General features: G+C 49.5%; 1 protein-coding gene across 1 annotated transcript in view; it reads left to right on the top strand.

Annotated features, from left to right (window-relative positions):
- SLC15A4 (solute carrier family 15 member 4) overlaps positions 1 to 15,351 on the top strand; it is a 29,747-nt gene extending 14,396 nt beyond the window's left edge. The window contains exons 5-8 of the mRNA XM_043902099.1: positions 599 to 767; positions 8,722 to 8,877; positions 9,964 to 10,122; positions 14,213 to 15,351. Coding sequence (XP_043758034.1) covers positions 599 to 767; positions 8,722 to 8,877; positions 9,964 to 10,122; positions 14,213 to 14,361 — 633 coding nt within the window. The 3' untranslated portion in view covers positions 14,362 to 15,351. The remainder of the gene's footprint in view (positions 1 to 598; positions 768 to 8,721; positions 8,878 to 9,963; positions 10,123 to 14,212) is intronic.
- The last annotated feature ends 4,339 nt before the right edge of the window (positions 15,352 to 19,690 follow it).

Raw genomic sequence — 19,690 nt, 5'->3', positions numbered from 1 at the left:
AATCACAGATACTTTGTAAACGACTTAGGTTGCTTGAACTAAACATGTTCCTTTTGAAATGAAATTTTTACTCACTTCTGTAACTGTCTTTCCATTGGTTATGTCCTTTAGTAGATTAAATTGACTTTGTGGTGGTTATTTAGTCACTAAATCATGTCCCAACTCTTGCAACCCCATGGACTGTTGCTTGCCAGGCTCTTTCCAGGCAAGAATACAGGAGTGGGTTGCAGTTTCCTTCTCCAGGGGATCATCTCGATCCAGGGATTGAACCCGTGTTTCCTGCTTGGCAGGCAGATTGTTTACCACTGAGCCATCTGGCAAGGCCATACTAAGTTGCTACTGTCAATTAAGCATGAATATTTGACCTGATTCTTCTTCCCCCCAGAAAGCACAGAAAACCCAAATCACATCCCTTTAGAAATGAAAGCCTTTCCTCAGATCCAGTGTCTTGAGACAGACTATTTTCCTGGGAGGTCATACTTGTACAAATGAACTATTTTTGAAGTAAGCTTTTCCCATTTAGACGTTAGTTGTCAAGCAAGCAACTGCTGGCACTGTAGAAAAATAAGCCCGTGTCTTCTGCATCTCCAAATTCTAGTTTCCGGCAGCCTGGCTGACCATGTTCGATGCTGTGCTCATCCTCCTGTTAATTCCCCTGAAAGATAAACTAGTCGATCCCATCTTGAAACGACACGGCCTGCTCCCATCATCCTTGAAAAGGATCGCCGTGGGGATGTTCTTCGTGATGTGCTCAGCCTTCGCCGCAGGTGAGAAGCCGGCTCCGTTTCTGCTCCCTCCTGCTTCCCGTTGTGGGTGATTCGGAATATGGTAGTCACTCGGGTTCTTCAAGAAGCGTGTGTACTTCAAAGAACATATAAGGATTATTTTATTAAACTGGAGTGGTGTTCATTTTTTGTTATATGAAGTTTAAGATGCTTTTTCTAAGGATTTGATCTTTTAGGTTTTTAAAAATATTTATTTTCTTTATTTGGCTGTGGGAGCTTTTTGGTTGTGGTGTGTGAACTCTTAGTTCCAGCATGGGATTCTAGTTCCCTGACTAGGGATCAAACCTGGGCCTCCTGTATTGGGAACGTGGAGTCTTAGCCACCTGACCACCAGCGAGTCCTTATTTTTTTCCCTGAAGAATTGTAACCAGTGAAATGCTCTGGGAGATGACTTTTGGGTTGAATCAAGGGAGACGTATTGTCTCCTACTGACTTAGATTTTAGACCACTCGTAATTGCTAGATAGAGGAAATTTTATAAATTAAAGGTGTTATAATCCTCAGACTGTGAGTCTTAATGTCAGGTCCATTAATCAGTGTCAAATGCCCTGAGCCCTTTGCGCTTCTGTGTAAAATTTCATGTGCGTTTTTCTGGAGAGAAAGTTTTGTTATTTTTTAAAAATCAAATACAGCTTTAGAACCAGGCTCCATCCCCCAGGAAAAAAAGAAGGCAGTTAAGAACAAATGCCCAGGTATTCTAACATCTATTGGGGGCTCCGTTCTGAGTTCATAATTCTTAGATTTTGAAGTATAAGCTGAACTATCTTGTGCCGATAAGGCTGAGGCGTTTCTGACTTTCTCACCTTGCTTTGGCACTCTTCCTTCATTAATATTTGAAAATTATTGAACCGTAAAATAGCTTAGTTATATAACAAGACAAGAAAAGCTGATATTCCTGAATCACCTATATATCATCTCCGTTAAGAGGAATTTAATGTTAAGCACTGCTGAGGTGGAATTTAATATTCTCTGACAAGGCTTCACTGCAGCCTCCATCCGCTGTCACCCAGGTGAACATATTGATATAGTACTTAACAGATTTACGGAAATGAGTCTCTAGGCCTAAGAAATCTATATTCTAGACGCTGGGACATCGTGGAGGACAATTACGTTTCTTTCTTAATGAAATAGGTGATTAAAGGGAGGTCGTCTCTGGATGAAGTTCCTGCCATGTGCTAGCCACGTGACCCATTTCCCTTCCAGTTCCGTGCAGGTGGGCACGTAGGCCTGAGCGAGCAGGAGCGGGGTCACAGCAGGGCTCTGGTGGCAGGTTTCCTGATGCGGAATCGGCGGTGGGCAGGGTGCCCTGGAGCAGAGCGGTCGTGCTGGCGGGGCGGGGCGCGGGTGTCCTGGGCACTTGCCGTGAGCCCAGCTTCAGCCTCAGCACCTCTTCTCTTGCTGGATGGGAGAGCCCCCCTCTGTACCCCAGCCAGCCAGTCGCACCCCATGGGAAGGTATCCTTGTCAGCTGCCTGTGGGAAAGGAGAGATTGCTAGGTTCCCAGGCATCTTCTAGCAGACTCTGAGTTTGGTTCCTTTAACACACCATCTTCTCTTTCAGTTTCATTTATGGCTGAGTAGCTTCTTCGGGTGCCCTGAGAGCCCTGGGGTCATCCCTCCCGATGGTTTCTGTGCCTGTTTATGTAGGAAATGATGGCAGACGGGAGCCTGTTGAGCGGGTCCAGTTGGGCGGGCAGCGCTGCCATTTCTTTCTTCCTTTTTTTCCTTCTTTCTCTCTGTCTTTCTGATCTTTAGTGTGGCATGTGGGATCTAGTTCCCCGGCCAGGGGTCAAACCTGGGCCCGCTGTGTTGGGAGTGCAAAGTCTCACCCACGGGCCCACGAGGGGTCCCAGTGCCGCCTTCTAAAAGCACAAGCAGTGCCAGCAGCTCGCTTCCTGCTCAGCAGGGTCGGGCTGCCATCAGGTGGCCGCAGGCCCCTCTGTGACCACGGCCGCGCTGAGTGTCAGCATCCAAATCACGTGCTTAGACAGAAACCGCTTCCAGTGCCGACGGTCTAAAGAGGCTTTCTTTGCTGAGTGACCAGATATTAGGAAGGAACTTAACCATCACTGATTCACAGAGTTTACATGTCTCATAACTTGACTTAGGCACAGTTTATTAAATTTAATGTAAGCAGTGACTGGTGTTTCATGCCATTTCATTTCCAGCTCTAGTGAATATTATTTAACTGGGACATTAATGAGCTTTGAATGGAAACCAGGAGTCATGAGAGCAGACCAACATTTTAATAGAAAAGAGATGATTTTGCCTTTTAACTTTCTATGTTCATCCATAATAAATCAGAATCTTCTGTTTAGTACCATCCCTGCTGGAAACAGTTCTGTCTTTAAAGTTTCTCAGGTGAGAAGCAGGCACAGCCAGCGGGTTTTCTCCCATCCTGCTTGAGGAAAAAAGAAGAGTGCTAGTTTGTTAGGTTTCCTTTCCCCTTCAAAATTGTATGTGTTCTTAACTTACTAACAGATGCTCACTGGAGAAAAGGGAACCTTAGAAACATAAAGAAGAAAATAAGATCAGCTGTAACTTCCCCAGAGATGCTCACTGCTGTGATGGTGTGTGTCAAACTTTGTGTATCTGTGTGTGCATACACATACACTTTTTGTGTTTCTACAGAAATGAAAGGCTGTTGTGTACAATGATTTGAGCCTGATTTAAAAACTAAACCTAAGAAACCCTTAAAGGTATAAAGAAACACTTATTAACTGTAGGCAGGTAAAAAAAAAATCCACCAAACACAGATGAACATCTCCCCCCATTTCTCTCCTCCTTCCTCCCTCCCTCTGTGTGTCTCTCACACACACAGATTTAAGCACTCATAATTCCACCCAAGGATGTCTTCTGCTATCAGCCTGCAAGTGCATGGGAAAAATTATATATGATGTGATGTCTGTGTGTGTACTTCTTTGTCACCTGCTATTAAAAACAACAACAACAACAACAAAAAAAAACTAAAGTATCCTTCCATGTCAAACACTCACCTGCAGTCCTTTGTTGTTGGGTATTCAGGATTCTAGTTCTCACTGTTACCGTCATGCGTCTATGTGTGCTAAGTCACTTCCGTCGTGTCTGACTCTGTGCAACCCCGTGGACTGTAGCCAGGCTCCTCTGTCCATGGGATTCTCCAGGCAAGAATCCTGGAGTGGGTTGCCACGCCCAGTGAAATTACTTTCCTTCTCGAATCCCCCAAAGAAGTCCTAGTCTCCCTCCATTTATCCCAGACTTTGATGGGAGTGCCTTCAGCTGCTCACTGCTCAAAGTTCACGCTCACCTCCTCGTTTGAAATAGGTGTTTATGGTGATGTTAAATATCTAAACTTTATTTCAAACTTACTGAATATTTTTGGCAGAAATGAATGTTGAGTTTTCCTCAAATATCTTACGTTCGTTTTCAGGAGGATGACGTGCCCTTCCCACCTTCCCCAACCTTTGGCAGCTCATATTTTTATTTATTTTAACCTCTGGTGTTTAACTGTTGAAATAAATAAACCCTGTTTGTTAAAAGGGCTGGCCCTGATGGTCTGATTGGAGTCTGCTGCTCTTTTGCTGGGTGACTGTGCATCCCTGTCTAACCAGCAGCAGTCTGGTTTGGTGTCCGGGTCACACAGCTTCACTAAAGGGTTGGTAAATGCCCTGTTTCTGGAGGCGGGGTGTGTTTAACAGGATGAGAAATTTCCTTCTGCTCTCAGGAACTTCCAAGTCTTTACCTAGAAAATTACAAGGGTGCATCACTTCTCTGAAAGGAAATATGATCATTTTCCCACCTTTTCCTCAGTTTTGTACAGATCTTGTTTTTTGTTGAATCACTTAAGCTTTTTATCTTTTAGTGTCCCTAGAATATAATTTATTGAGTTAGAGAAATTGAAAGGAGATAAAAATGGTTATTTAAATAAATCTGTTGCATTTCCTTCCTCTTTTCTAGTTTCACTTTTTTATGTCTTCTTTTTTATTAGATTGGCCAAAACTGTATTTTATGATTTTCCCTTAGATGTGTCTCTTGAATTTATCATTTGATTGTTTTTATGTTTTCTTGGTGAATAATTAAGATATTAACTTGTGTTACCTTCAGTGTGTTTTGTTGATTTCTTTTTCTCATTGCTTGAGTTAAATTCTTCACTTCCATTTATTTGTTCCCGCTTAACAGTAAAGACCATGTTCTTCTTTTAATTGGCCTGGTACTGCCTTTCTATCAAGGTCTGTTGCACTTTGGTTTGTTGTAATGGTTTCTTTTTTTTTCCCCAGGAGAATATTGAAACTGTGGTTTTAATTTTCTTTTTGATCCAAGAGTACTTTTAGAGAACTTATTTCAGTTCCTAATAGTTGATGCTGTTGTTTGTCCATTTGCTACCAAGAAAGCTTTAGTTGAGTTGAGAGAGATCATGGCTTTATAATTCCTGTATCATGCATTTCAGGGCTTCCTTTTTGGCCAGTATTACTTTCTAAAAATGTTTGTGGGGTGCTGCATAGGATGGCCGATGGCTGTAGTGCTGTCAGCTGCGTTAGTTTTGGATCCCGTGTAGCAGGAGTCCTGGAGTCCAGTGCTGCCCGGGGCCTGGGGTCACGGGGATGACGTGTGTCCAGGGATGCGATGGTCTGTGCAGGGTCTGGTGAATGGGAGGCACTGTCCGGTCCAGGGGACAGCGTCCTTAGAGCGGCACTGTTCTCTGTTAGGCAGCATGAGTCTGTTAGAACTCAGCCCCGAGGGGGCACAGATGATAGTGTCCCTAAAGTACAGGACTTGGGTCTGCCCTGGGTCTCCTCCAGTTAGCAACCCGTCACCAAACAAAGCCGTATCTTTCCGTCTGCTTGCTCTGACGAGGACCAGCAGGGCTCATGTGCCTCAGATTCTCACTGCACTTCTAGCACATGCTACGTGCTAAGTCATTTCAGTCGTGTCTGACTCTTTGTGATCCTGTGGACTATAGCCAGGCTCCTCTGTCCATGGGATTCTTCAGGCAAGAATACTGGAGTGGGATGCCATTTCCTCCTCCAGGGGATATTCCTGACCCAGGGATTGAACCTACGTCTCTTGCGTCTCCTGCATTGGCAAGCGGATTATTTACCACGAGCGCTACCTGGGAAGCCAAAGCACAGCCGTATCCTTTCCGTCCGCTTCTCTGATGACCAGCAGGGCTGGTGTGCCTCAGACTCTCGCTGCACTTGTAGCCTGTGCTGGTACTTTGCCCATAAAGGTTCGTGGGGGAGCGGCGCTGAGCGGGGAGGCCGCACACGGGAGCTCTCAGGCCCAGCGAGAGCCCGGCCAGCTCCCCCGGTCGGTGCTCTGGCTCCACGTTTTCTCTGCGGCTCGTGGTGAGTGTGGATGAGCTGGCGTCGGGGAGCAGCAGGCGCGGGGCCGGGTGGGCACCGGGGCCTCTCCTGCCCCTCGGCGTGTTTCCTGGATGCCCCCTTCCTGCCCTGTGTTGCCGTCGTCACGTCTTCCTCCCGGTGACTGCCTGCCCCTCCTCTTACCCGACCATTGCTGCTGCCACACTCCATTCCCTCCTCACCCACAGTGTTGGGTTTTCTCTTGTGTTTGACCTGATGGGAGTTTGTGTGGTTAATGAAGAATTTGCCCCTCTTCTTTCTGCCTTGGTTCTCCCAGCTTCTGTCTTTATGCTGGTTTGTTCCCGCGCTTCTTGTCTCTTCCGTCATGAGCCCTGCGGCCTCTCCGGGGCCGGCGTGCCCAGACCCCGCAGGGCCGCGGCTGTCCGAGGACCGCTCTGGTTCCGTCGGCCTCTCTCGGGCCCCTGCTCCTCCCCCTGTCTCCTAGTGTCAGCCGCGCGCGCCACACCTTCCGTCCTCCCGTCCCCACCGGAGAGGCGCTCTGTGACCTCTCGTGCTCTTGTCCCTTAGGGCGTGGTCCTTGTTTGTTTACGGGCCCCTTGGTTGCTGTTACCTCTCCCCCCTCAGCCTCCACAGGAGGCTGTGTTTTTCTAACGGATGACATCTGTCCTGCAGCTTACTCCTGTTGTCTGCCAGCTTGCCAGAAGTCAGCAGTATCTTTTCTCTAAATCCGTGTGTTGTCCCCACCAGTAACTCCCCGCCGTAAACACGCAGGCACGCCCAGTGTGGTCTTCACTCCCCCTTGTCTTTCCCGTGACGGGCGAGAGTCTTATCCAGCTTCAGCATTTATTCCCCTAAACCAGGCTGAGTGAGTTCTTCCCTCGCTCTATACTTGAATCTAACCCTTCCAAGCTAGAGGGTGGGTGGCCAGTGCAGTGCGGTGATCGTCCAGTCTGAGGGCAGCGATAATGATTATCATACCAGCCTTCTCCTCAATTTGTTAGAGATTTAAACTGGCTAGTGTTAGGAAATCCAGTATACAGGTCGGGGAACTGGGAAATGTAATTCATGTCATATATTTCTGAAGCTAAATTTCAGGTCCTCAGACAAAAAGATCAAGATGGTTTTCCTATTTATTTATTTTTTTAAAAAAGTCCAGAAGGGATCAAAAAGAACAGTCATCAAGGACACAGGTGCCAGACATAAGGCTGAAGGGTAGCTAGGAAAGTATGCCTTCAGAAAATTTGGGCGACTTGTGTTTTAAAAGCTGGATCTAACATAAATAGTTAGCTCAGTTTTCTGTTGACCTAGCTTTCCCTGCCCTTCCTCCCAACATGGCACAGCTGGCTTGCTTTACAAGGCCGGCAGGAGCATTCTTTACCACTTGAATCACCACGGAAGCCCCTTGTGTATATATATTCCACTATCCCTCTACCCAGACTCCTGTCCTTCCTCATACTGTTTTAAACACATAATTACTATGAATACATTAGCTATTAGAGTCCATTATTTCATTTGCCACTAGAATTCTTTAAAAGCATCTTTACTCTAAAAACTTGGTCCTACAGGTTGTTGTTTTAAACTTCATTTCGATCTGCTTTTTTTTTTTTTTTTTTTGTAGAATAGCTATTTTCCCATGATCTTGCTTATTTTCCCATGTCCTTCTGCCCCACCTGACAGATGACTGATAATCCAGGGAGTCCTTGGTGCCGCTGAGGGCAGAAGGCCGCTGGTGGCGGGTGAAGCCCAGTTTGCTGTCACCCCCTCGTCCCTGGCTGTGGTTTCCATGGTTTCTGTGACCCCAGGATCAACCACAGTCTGGAAATACCTACAATACAATGAGATACTTAGGGAGACCACCAACTTCACATAACTTTTATTACAGTGTGTTGTTATCATTGTTCTGTTTTATTCTTAGTTACTGTTGTTAACTTAACCTCTTACTGTGCCGGATTTATAAGTTAAATTTTATCAGGTTTGTGTGGGCAGGGAAAAAATAGTATGTGTATACATATATATAGGATGTAGAACTGTTCTCGGTTTCAGGCATCCACTGGGGTCTTGGAACGTATCCCCCACAGATAAGGGGGACTACTGTAGTTTGTTGGTAAGGTTGAGCCCATCTGCATGGGCAAACTGGCTTTAGTAGTAATAGTGGTAGTCATTGTAGTCATGATAATCAGTCAGTGAATCAGCGTAAATATGTTACCTTGAAGGGAAAAGCATCTCCAGATTTATTACCTTCTGGTAAGTAAATAGTGTGATTAATCTTTTTATTGCAGGACAGTGTAGCTTTCTCTTGCTCCTCTTTTTGAAGGAAGCAAAAGGCGTTTAGGTGAGCGATCCAGAGCTTTGAGGATTGTGTTAAGCACGCTGAACGCTGGTTTTATAAGTCACTGCAGAACACCTGCGTGAGATAACGAAGGACGTGACCTCTGTTTTTCAGTGACCTACTTGGGAAGCTGAAAGGGGGAAAGGGAAATTCCTGAGCTCGGGGGTTTGGGGGGATATGTGTCATCTGGTGTTAACCTTTCATGCATTTCTCAGAATCATCGACAGGCATCTTGTCCTAAGGATCTGGTTTTTCAGTTTAATTACAAATGTTAATGAATAAATGCTCATAAGCTACTTATGAATTGTAGGGATTTTGGAAAGCAAGAGGCTGGACCTCGTGAAGGAGAAGACCATCAACCAGACCATCGGGCACGTCGTGTACTACGCCGCGGACTTGCCCATCTGGTGGCAGGTCCCGCAGTACGTGCTGATCGGCGTCAGTGAGATATTCGCCAGCATCGCAGGTGAGGTCTCCTGTCGGGGGCATCTGTGTCCAGTCCCCTGGCCGCACGATTAAGGCCGTGCTGTTTCCTCCCTTGTTAGGCTGTGTTGAGAGAACTGCACAGCGCACGGTGGGTGTTGGTGGGCGGGTGTGGTTCAGAACGTGAATCAGTGAGGAAAGCATGATGTTATGGCTGAGGCTCCCCTTTCTTGGTGTAAAAGTAGGATTCCCAAAACATCAACATGAAAGTCACCTGCTGTAGAGCGTCCACAGGAGACAGGAAAGGAGAACCCATTTCGGGGGTGGGGGGTTCGGCTTCCTGGCCTGGCCACTGGCTCCCCAGTCCCGCCGCGGCCAGGCCTCGGGGTCCCTCACTGCCCGACTCGCAGTGTCTGCCTTTAGATGTGTAAGGGAGAAACCTCATTTGTAAAGCGTGTTCTCACAGGCCTCTCCTCCCTATTGGTGAGATCCCGTGGTGGCATGTGGACAGTGAATTCTGTGTGGGCCTGTTTCTCGCTGCCGGGAGTGAGGGAAGGAGAGAATGAGTGATAACCAGAGCTGGCCGGGCTGCAGGCGCTGGTTTTCCCCTCTCCTCCCCTCCCCCTGTGCTCACGCGGAATTGGCTCATGAACTTGGGAAGGAATAAATCAAAGGGATCGGCCCTTCCTTTAGAGCCCAGCGCACATCTCCATGTCTGGTTATCATGGTAGGAACTGGGTTATAGATGTGCCTCCCAAAACTGTTCTCAAACACCTTGCCTTTCAGGTAGAATTCCTGAGTAGATTTCCACATTTTAGTGTCACTAGTTCATTTGCAAACTCAAATCAGTTAAGAATGTAGGAAATTTGGCTTCTTCAACTTCTCTCCATGAGGAACTGGAAATTCCAAGAGCTGGCAAGTCAAATGCTGCCCTCCGATGTGAGGGTGGGGGTCACCACCACCTCTTGGGGTTTCCAGGGGCTGTGGTGGGAGATGAGCAGCCAGCCAGGAGCTGTCTCAGAGCAGGGAGGGGCCGAGCCCAGAGTCCCAGGTCTCCGAGGGCAGCCGTACTGAACTGAGGCAGTGCTGTGTCCTCTCCAAAAACACCCTTCATTCCCCACCCCCCCAGGCCTGGAATTTGCATACTCGGCTGCCCCCAAGTCCATGCAGAGCGCCATCATGGGCTTGTTCTTCTTCTTCTCCGGCGTCGGGTCCTTCGTGGGCTCAGGACTGTTGGCGTTGGTGTCCCTGAAGGCCATCGGGTGGATGAGCAGCCACACAGACTTCGGTAAGGACCACCCCACCCCTGCCCACCCCATCAGCAGTGACCAGAATCCAGAGCCCCAGCCCTTAGGTCACATGGGGCACCTGGGACTGGACGCGATCAGTGTCTCTGGGCTGGGCCAGGAGCCCCCACCCTGCTCCCCGAGCTGCGTCAGACCACCCACCTCACCCCGTTTACCCATGTCACACATGATCTCCTGGAGACAGGTGTACCTCTCCTGCCCAGGTCAGCCTTGGCCACACCCGCCGCCAGCAGCTGAGTGGCCGCTATTTATTCCCACATCTGTGATGGGTACACTGCCTTCTTTCTCAGGTCCAGCCAGGTCCAGCACTGTCTTTATTTTATTAGGAGGCAGGTAAAATCTGTATCACAAATTTCCCTTCATTTATCTTAGTTTTGTATTTTCTTTCCCTGACAGTACCTTTTAATTTCTTGTGATTAAAAAAAAGATAGACAGTTAAGTTGCTTTTTTAAAAACAAATGTGACTCGTGATCAATCATAATGGAGTTTTACAGCCACTGCCAGTAGGTGGCATCTTGAGCAAAATCACTGGCGAGAGACAAGAGCTCTGCTGTTTGTAGGTTGACGTCGCCTGTAGGTGGACCTGGAGATGGAGGCGTCTTCCTTCTGTATGTTTCACCAGTAAAAACCACCACTGCTTTTGGTTGCTTTTCCTTGCGTAGTTGTGTGGTATTTGCTGTCCCCTGGTACTTTTAGGTTGTAAATCCCCTTAGGAACCTGATGAAAGCTTAGAGACTGTTCTCCAGAAATGGCAGAATTCCAAAAGCCCTCCCATGATTCAGTTAAAATTCCTGTGCTGAGCTGAGCGTTTAGGCCCGAGAAGCCCTGATGTAACAGGAACCAGAGCCCCCAGTACCCGCTGGGCACCGTGGCTGATGTGGTCCAGCTGTGAGCGCCGGGACTGTGGGGGGCGGGCAGGCCCAGCCTGGTTGTGGTGAGGAGGGGCTGCCCCCCTCCCAGAGGGAAAGGTCCAGTTACACAGGGGTTCTGAAAGCCCTCCTGGGTTCCTAGTGTCATGGAACAGACCTCCTTCAAAGACTTGCTACAGAGAGCAAACCTCCGTAGTTCTTCAGATGTCGATGCTGTTTCTTAGTTTTTGTTTCATTTTTAAATGTATCATAAGGGATTGATTGGCTTTGGTCATCCTTGTTGCTTTCCAGTGATTTAATCCCCCCACTACTAATTTTAATAACTTGTAGTTTGCCTGTCATCCATCCTTTCCTTCTGACAGGTGGTTTTAATACTTGTAGCTGTGAGGGTCACCTCCAGTATTGATGCACACAGGTACCGGTGCTGGACCTGGGTCCTGTGTGTTGATATTATTTCCACGAGAGGGAGGCACCGGGTCGTGTGTCCTGGATCGGCCGCCCCTCTGGAGCGCAGGTGGTCTCCCCTGTTTCCCTCTAGTGCAGAGAGCTTGTGCCCCTTCTGCCTGGAGCCCCGGGTGCTGGGTGAGATGACGGTGGCGTAGGAGGACATGGCAGGGCTCCCTCTCGGTTAGGGGCAGGGGCTGTTGGGGGCAGTGATTGGGGGACGGGGTGGGCCTGGGGACACCCCACTCCCACCCCCAAGCCGTGCCAGATTCTTCTGGAGGAGGAGCAGCAGGCCAGCTTCTCTACTCTCCTTGCTCCTTCCTGCTCCGCCCAGGCTCAGGTGGCGGTGGGTGCTGGCTCAGTGCTTCCCGACCGACGTGTGATCGCATCCTGTCGGGTCCCTGGCTGTGGTCTGAGTATCCCCTCCCTCCGTCCTTCTCTCCCTGTCCTCTGTTGGCCTGCTTGTCCTTGTTGTGTTTAGATTGGGAACCACATCTGTGCTGTGAGGGGCGCTGGTCTTGAAGCGCGCGGCTCAGTGCGCTCTTCATCCCGACCCAAATGCAGGACAGAAGCCTTCCTCCCGTCCTTGCTGAGTTAAGCCCCCAGGTCCCAGCAGGATGAATTGCTATGATGTCAGCCCGTTGAGTCCTGTTGCCTCCCAGGCCTCTGCTGTGGCCGTCGTCTTTCACTCAGCGCTGAGTTCTCCGAGTCGTCCCCAGTAACCGGTTCTTTTGTTATTTCTGCGGAGGATCTGTTGTACGAATAAGTCACAGTTCATTTATCTGCTGTGCTGTGCATGGGTGTTGCAGGCGTCCCCAGTTGGAGGCTGTCATGAATAGAGCAGCTGGGAATGTTTGCGTGCATGTGTTTGGTGACACGTGAGCTTGTTCCTTGGGGCCCAGGAGTCTGTCTTATCAAAGAAAGAACACCCAGAGTTTACCACCTTCGTATGCAGTGCTGGTAAGAGGCCCAAGAAAGCAAAGGCTGACTGTGATCGCTTTTAGGTGCTGGACCCAGTTCTGAACACCCTTCCTAACGCCAGGCTGAGACTCGCCCTGACGGGGAAAACACCGTGTGCAGTCCGCGCGGCCTGCCGGCTTTCCCCTTTGCTAGTTTTAATCGCCTGTGTCATTTGGGGAGAAGGATGTTTCAGGGTTGGCACTTCGGCACCACCCAGCAGTGCCACGTGGGCGCGGGCACACCAGACTCCAGGACTGGGGGTCTCTGTCCAGGGTGGAGCCCCGCAGGCAGTAAGGACCAAACCACGGCTTTTAAGTATCTGTTGAGTAAAAAGCACAGTCTAGTAGAAATTCTAGGTATTACTGGGTTTCTTCCTGAAGCAGTAAACATAGGAAATCGTTGTCTTCTACAGCCTGAGTGAGAATTCTTTAAAAACATGTGAATGATTATTATACAAACACGTGTATTGTATCTATTCGTTCATTCTGTTTAATAAAAGCAGTGTTGAATCTCTAATTTTAATGAGTGTATGTTCAGATAGAAAAAGGAAGTTCCAGAATAACCCAGCCTGACGGAGACCGTCAGAGGGAAGGAAGTCTGGTGTTCTAAGTAAACAAAGGGGAAATGCATGTGAAGCCCATCGGAGAGAACCGCGCTTTCCCTCCGAGCCGGCGGCGTCCTCTGGACGCGTGGCTGGTGGACGCGTCTCCCGCCCCTCTCTTGAGTGTGTGCCAGGCCCTTTTCAGCTGGTGACAGGCAGTGTAAGCGGTAGGCCACCTGTGGCCTGTGGGGACAGCCGTCTGCAGGGAGCTGGGATGGCATGGTCCCTCACCCGCAGCCCTGCGTCTCCACGCCAAGGGGCCGTGGTGGGTGGTTCTGTGAAACCTCAGTCCTCCATGGAGAGACAACTGGTGTGCAGACCGGGTACCCCAGACCTCCGTGAAGACTGGGGGTCCTGACAGGGGTTCTGCCGAGGAGCTGGTCCGAGGCCCTGGGCGCTGTAAGATGCTCTGGGCGCTATAAGAGGCCCTGGGTGCTTCTCACGGCAGCTCTGTCCCAGGCTGGGGGCGGGGTGGGGGGCTGGCCACCATGTCACATCTTACAAATGAGGAAACTGGGCCCAGAGACCATGACACTGGGTTTGAGCCTGGCTGGTTGAGCTCTGAGGTCCGTGAAATGGAACCTTGGGCATAGGATGCCTGTGTGGTGCTCAGGCATTCAGCATGTCAGCTCTTTGGGTTAAAGTAAGGTGCTTGTATATCGACTTGAAGCCTGAAGTTTTTAAGGAGAAATTTAAAAAGCAGACTTGTGTCTTCCCATAGCGTGCGGCTGTGTGTTCAGCCACCTGCCCTGGCCTGTGAAGGGGACGCTGGCGCGTGTCTAATGTTGGGTGACAATGCGGGAATGCAGGAGTCCTGTGAGACGTGACGTCCAGGCTGTGTCCTGGCCCACTGCGCCGTCTTGATCAATGTACAGACTCTGCACCCAGGATACCAAGACCCTCCGCTTCCGGAGCTGACTCGGGGACAGTTGGGCTCCTTGTCTGTGGAGCAGGAGAGGCTGGCGACGGGGCTCCAGGCTGGAGCTGGTGTTGACGTACAGCCAGCTTCACGGTGGCTCTGGGAGCAAGGCACTTGTGTACTTCAAGTTAGGGATAGGGTCCTTTTTTCCTTCTTTCTTTTTTTTTAATGACCACATTTAAAAGTCACCCTGACCTTGCTAGGAACCAAGTTAAAGAAATAAAATCTTGTAAACTGTCTCTCTAAACTCTGTTTTTTTTTCCTTTCCTTCTCTCCAGGCAACATCAACGGCTGCTATTTGAACTATTACTTTTTCCTTCTGGCGGCCATTCAAGGAGCCACCCTCCTGCTTTTCCTTATCATTTCCGTGAAATACGACCGGCAGCGGTCGAGAGCGAACGGCACGCCCGCCAGCAGGAGGACCTGACGCTCCCGCAGCCCTGTCGGGTCTGGTGGACGGACAGATGGACAGACGGATCCGGGGGAAGGGGCCTGCAGGGGCTGGGAGAGTGGATGGCTGACTTTCCTGAGACTTGGCATAACACCGGGATTGGTCTCTCGTCTCACCCGGTGACCTAGGTAAGTGCCTTCCTGCGGTTCACCTCCTGCCGCCCGGGCCTTCCTGGAGCAGATGGACAGGCTGCCGTGGGCTTCTCACCACCGAAGACCCTGGCTCACCCTGCAGCTGGTCTCCTCTGGCAAACACCCGCAGATGCTGACACCGGTCTCCGGAGACGGCACCCATGTGGGTTGGCATCCCAGTATTTTAAACAAGAATCTCATCTCCTTCCTGTAAAACCTGCGCTCACCTTCTTCTTCTTTCTTGATGAACAGACATCTGTTTCCATTGAGGAACAGGAGGATTTGTTAAGAAACGAGAGTGTGGTCAAGTGCCGCGAAGGTTTTATAGAGAAGTCCTGCTCATGGTTTCTCTCCTAAGCCACAAATCTTGCCAACGCCAAGTTCCTCGGTACAGGCTGGTGGTGAATACATTTTATCTGCTGCTTCAAATAGTGCTAATTTTTTAAACCGTTGAGATTGCTTTCCTGTTGTTTCCTTAAGAACATGATGTTGTACTAAGAACTATTTAAGACCATGTGTTCATCTCAGCCTGTGAAGCAGCCTGACGTGTGTTTTAAAACCTCGCCCAGTCAGTGCCCGTGTACGATTTCCCTGTGGTACCACTGAGACTGAAGACCCGCTCTGGAGGGGGAGGGCCCTCCGCTGAACGGCGCTGGCGCGGCTGGGGACGGTTGGCAGGATTCGGTGTGAACCTGGAGTGTCGACAGTCGCTGGCTCTGGGCCGGGGGTGTTACGTGATGGGGGGTTTCTCGTTTTGTCTAATAAACTGTTCTTCGTTTGTTGCTGTGCTTTTGGTATAACTTTATTATAAAAACACCTTGATTTTGAGACCCACTGACTGTGTGCTCTGTCCACCATCGTCACGTATCTGCGTTTTATGTGTGGGTTCCTCAGCTGTCATGGAGACCGTGTGAGGGGTCCTCAGGCAGGAACTGATGAGAAGTCTCAATAAAATGCCTGCTCCTGTTGCAAGTCTTTGACTTTCTAGGAGAGTGATCCTTGCGCCTACTCTGTACTAAAATACAATTTTATATTATTTCTGTTATTTTGTTTGGAGAAAACAAAAGGCAAACACCTTACTCATCTGGGTGTGAGTTTGTGTTAAAGATAAATAAGGGTTGGAAAGCCCTGCTCTAGGAAATAAACACATCATCCTCCAGGGGTATAGTTTCAGCCTTCAGGATCTATTACATATTGAAAACCATTAACCCATGTTGTCAAAAAATCACATTTTTTTTCTGTAAGGGATTGGGCACAAAAGGGAAGGGGTTGTGTGACGAGAGCCCAGCCTGTCCCTGGGTAGGGCGCCCCGGGCATATGGAGGCGGCATGTGGGGCCAAGTCCTTGCCCAGCCTCCGGGCCTTACCTGGGCTGGGAATCTGTACAGGTAGAGAGCCGGGTACACGCTCTCCTGTCAAGGGGAAGCTGTCGAGAAAGCCAACCGGTTAGAGAACTGACGGCCTTTTAACTTCCCACCTGCATTTAGAGAGTGTACAGTTGTGGTCGCTGTGTGGCGCTGAACAGCAGTTAAATAAACAAATCCACAGAACCAGTATGCTGTCATGGGGCTCTCATTAAAACACACGCCTGCCCTGGAGACCTCGATGTGGGTCTGCAGCCAGTGTTCGTTGGCCTCCGAGCGCACAGGTTTGTGTTCTCCATTGGAAGGCACTCGTCCCTGCTTTCTCTTCCTTGGAGGTGGATGGAACTGAGTGCTTTATTTCTGCACAGTCTCGTGGGCGGGTTTAAAGAGAAGGTTTGTCTTTAGGCTGAGTTCTTTCTCAGGAGCTCACAAGTCTCCTGGTTTCTCAGAGCACACAGGCTGCTGTCCATACGTCTGGCTTCACAGGCGGGGGTCCCACCGTGTCCCATGGGCCACCGGAGCATCTCCCCCCAACGTTAACATCCAGATGTGGAGGTGGCCTCTTCTCAGGAGAGCAGGGAAAACACAACATGATATATATAACACTGCAAAGTTCCAAAGCAACAAGTCCTTGCAAAATTACCAGGGGCCTTTTAGAAAACCCTGATCACTTAAGTTCAGGTAATAAAAAAAATGGATGATCTTCAATATTAGTGAACTGTTCAACTCGGCGCAAAACAGTCCCATCGCTTGCAAATCAAAGTGCATTAAAGAAGAGCAGAGCTCTGTAATAATCTGAAATCGCCACACAGTTTACGGGCATCTTCAAGTAGAATGAAATCATTTGAGCAGATACTTTTCAAATGTTCATTGTAACACCTTGCTCTTTTGAAAAGAAGGCCTTTTAGGGAAAATAATACATTTTTAAAAAGTGCTTCTGGAACTAGGACAAATTAAGGGAGCAATACAAAATGCAAAGGAAAAAACACACCACCACCAGACTGTGTAACTGGAACATCAGCATTTGCTATTTTCCAAACGGGCTGAAAGAGGCACGCACCTTGGAAAGGAAGCCAGGCTAGGGCCAGGGAGATGCACCTGCAGTCTGACCTGTTAGTGCCTCCTCCAGACCCGAGTGCAGGGAAGGGGGTCTAGGGCTGACAGGTGAGCAGGCCCAGACAGGAGCGACTTCACCGCAGCCAGGACTCCGTAGTGACAAAGACCTGCCAGGAACCACATTCTCTTCCCCGTGCCAGGCTGATTTTCTAGCGGCTATGGGTCCCGGCAAAACAGGTTGGGTAAGGAGTGGAGAGGAAGGCACCCGACCTGTTGCTTTAAAGAGACGCATGATGAAGCCCTTGGTCTGGGGACACCAGCAGCAGAGCTGGAGGTGGACGGGCCAGTCAGGATCTCTCACCTGCACAAAGTTCTCCGAATCCTCCCCTAACTCTCCCCTAACACTCGGAGCTGCAGTCATGAGCTGTTCTTAAAAATAGACCAATATCCTAACCAAAGTGGCTTCTGCCTGACCGACCACAGAATGTAGGCAGGAGATTCTAGGTGGGTAGGTGATGCTTGAAGCCTCGGTTTGTGAGAGCACAGAAAGAAGGGACATAACCTGGCTGCTCTCATGTTCCAAGGTCAGGGGGATGGGCGGTGGGCGTGTCTCCAGAAGGAAGCAGAGACAGACACCAGTGTCTCCCGCTGAGCGATGAGTCAGAGGTGGGGACCCTAGTGAGCACTGTCGAGGGCTGGTGTGCTGGAGAGGAGGGTCTCAAGACAGCCGAGGGGAGAGCTAGGAACCCATAAAATCGCGCTAACTTCACCCTAAAGGGAACCAGAGATGATGGGTGGTAGCCAGGGACCAAAACGGGCAAGGGAGGGCTTTGCGTTCCTTCTGCTTTTGAGAATGGAGAAAAGAGAAAGCTTTGTGAAATCCCAGCGTTTATATAAAGTGAACTTTGGGAGAGTGTCTTGGGAAAGTGATGGAAGCCCGAAGTGACATTCTCGCTGCTGGGGGTGGTGGCGGAGCCGGGCGTGGGTCTGCTGAGCCAGAAGAGAAGAGAGTAAAGGGGGTGGGGGGTTTCCAAGGCCCCTTCCCCACAGAAGGAGCCCGAACTTGCCTCTCCCACTGTGTGGGGGACACAGCCTCGGTGTCCTCACACTGTTAATCAAAGCCTTCGGAACCACAAACTTGGGAGGGAGAAGAGAAAAGGACACAAAAAACCATGCACCCAGCACAACTCTGCACAGCGTGGCCAGATGGGCCCCCAGACTCAAAGCTGTGAGCGTGAAAGGCCAGACACCCTCCTTGTACCAGACCTGCCTCTGATCCATCCCTGTAGAGATACAGCTGCTGTGCTGTGATTGTGCCCCTGTTGGGAAATAGGATCTTTGTAGACAGAATCAAGGTAAGATCAAATCAGCAAGGTGGGCCCTAAATCCAATATGACTGGTGTCCTTACGAGAAGAGGGCAATTCGGCCCGAGACACCCTGCATGTGATGATGGAGGCAGAGTGGAGCGGTGTTTCCACGAGCCAAGGACACAGGATGACACGGCAATTCCAGGGTTGGAAGAAGCCAGAAACGACCCTTCCCCAGACCCTTCAGAGGGCATGGCCCCACCCGCACCTCTGGCCTCTAGACCTGGAGAGAAGACAATTCTTTCTTTCTATAATATTTATTATTTATTTATTTGACTGTGCTGGATCTTGGTTGCAGCACATGGGCTCCTTAGTTGCAGTGTGCAAACACTTACTAATACTTGCAGCATGTGGGATCTAGTTCCCTGACCAGGGATGGAACCCAGGCCCCCTGCATTGAGAGCATGGGGTCTTAGCCACTGAACCACCAAGGAAGTCCCAAGAAGAAACAATTCTGTTAACACCTTCCCAGGACTGCCTTCACCAAGTGCCATAGAAAGGTATTCTCTCAGGCTTCTGCAGGTTAGGGATCTGACACAGTTCTCACTGGGCCAAAGTCAAGGTCTGTGTTCCTTTCTGGGGGCTCCAGGAAAGATTATTATTATTTTTTTTGCAGTGCCTCGCGGTTTGTGGGATCTTAGTTCCCCCACCAGAGATTGAACCCGGCCCCCCTGCAGTGGAAGCACGACCAATTCCTTACCGTTGGGCCTCCAGGGGGTTAACCAGAGATGAGTTTTCTGGCCCTTTTGAGCCTCAGGAGGCTGCCTGCATCCACTGGCTAGGACCCCGTCCCTCCCTCTGCAAAGCCAGTGTCTTCACGCTGAGTCACCCACATCCCTCTGACCTCTGCCTCCTCTTCCACTTTTAAGGATTCTTGCAATGATGCCTGGACCACACAGATAACCCAGGCTGATCTCAAGTCGGCTAATAAATGCAGTTATCTTTGCCCGATAAGGTGAAAGTAATCACAGGTCCCGAGAGTTCGGATATGGACATCTTTGGGGGCCTTTCTTCTGCCCATCACTGTGGCCGACCACAGTCAGAATTTCGAATGTTCAAGCCACTGTGTGAGGAGGCATGTTGTCACAGGAGAAGCCCATCATCAATCAAAACTACCTTCCACACATAGCTGGTAAAAATGCTAAACTCGCCTTCTCTTATTCTGGCAGTGCTAATAGCCAACAAAATTAATTTTTTTTGGACAGATCCAGACATGAATTTTTATACTTTGTATTATGGCATAAATTCATTTGATGGGTACAGATGTGCATATGGAAAATTGAATTTGTTGTAGAGAACTGAATTAGAAAGTGGGACATTCCGCCACACACTGGTCCCATCGAGTCATCCGTCCAAGCCACCTAGCACGGCATGCTGGTCAGAAAAC

This window comes from Cervus elaphus, chromosome 5 (assembly GCF_910594005.1).
Source record: "Cervus elaphus chromosome 5, mCerEla1.1, whole genome shotgun sequence".
NCBI classification, from domain to species: Eukaryota; Metazoa; Chordata; class Mammalia; order Artiodactyla; family Cervidae; genus Cervus; species Cervus elaphus.
The sequence above is the reverse complement of the archived record's forward strand: the minus strand, read 5'-3'. Positions and strand labels throughout refer to the sequence as shown.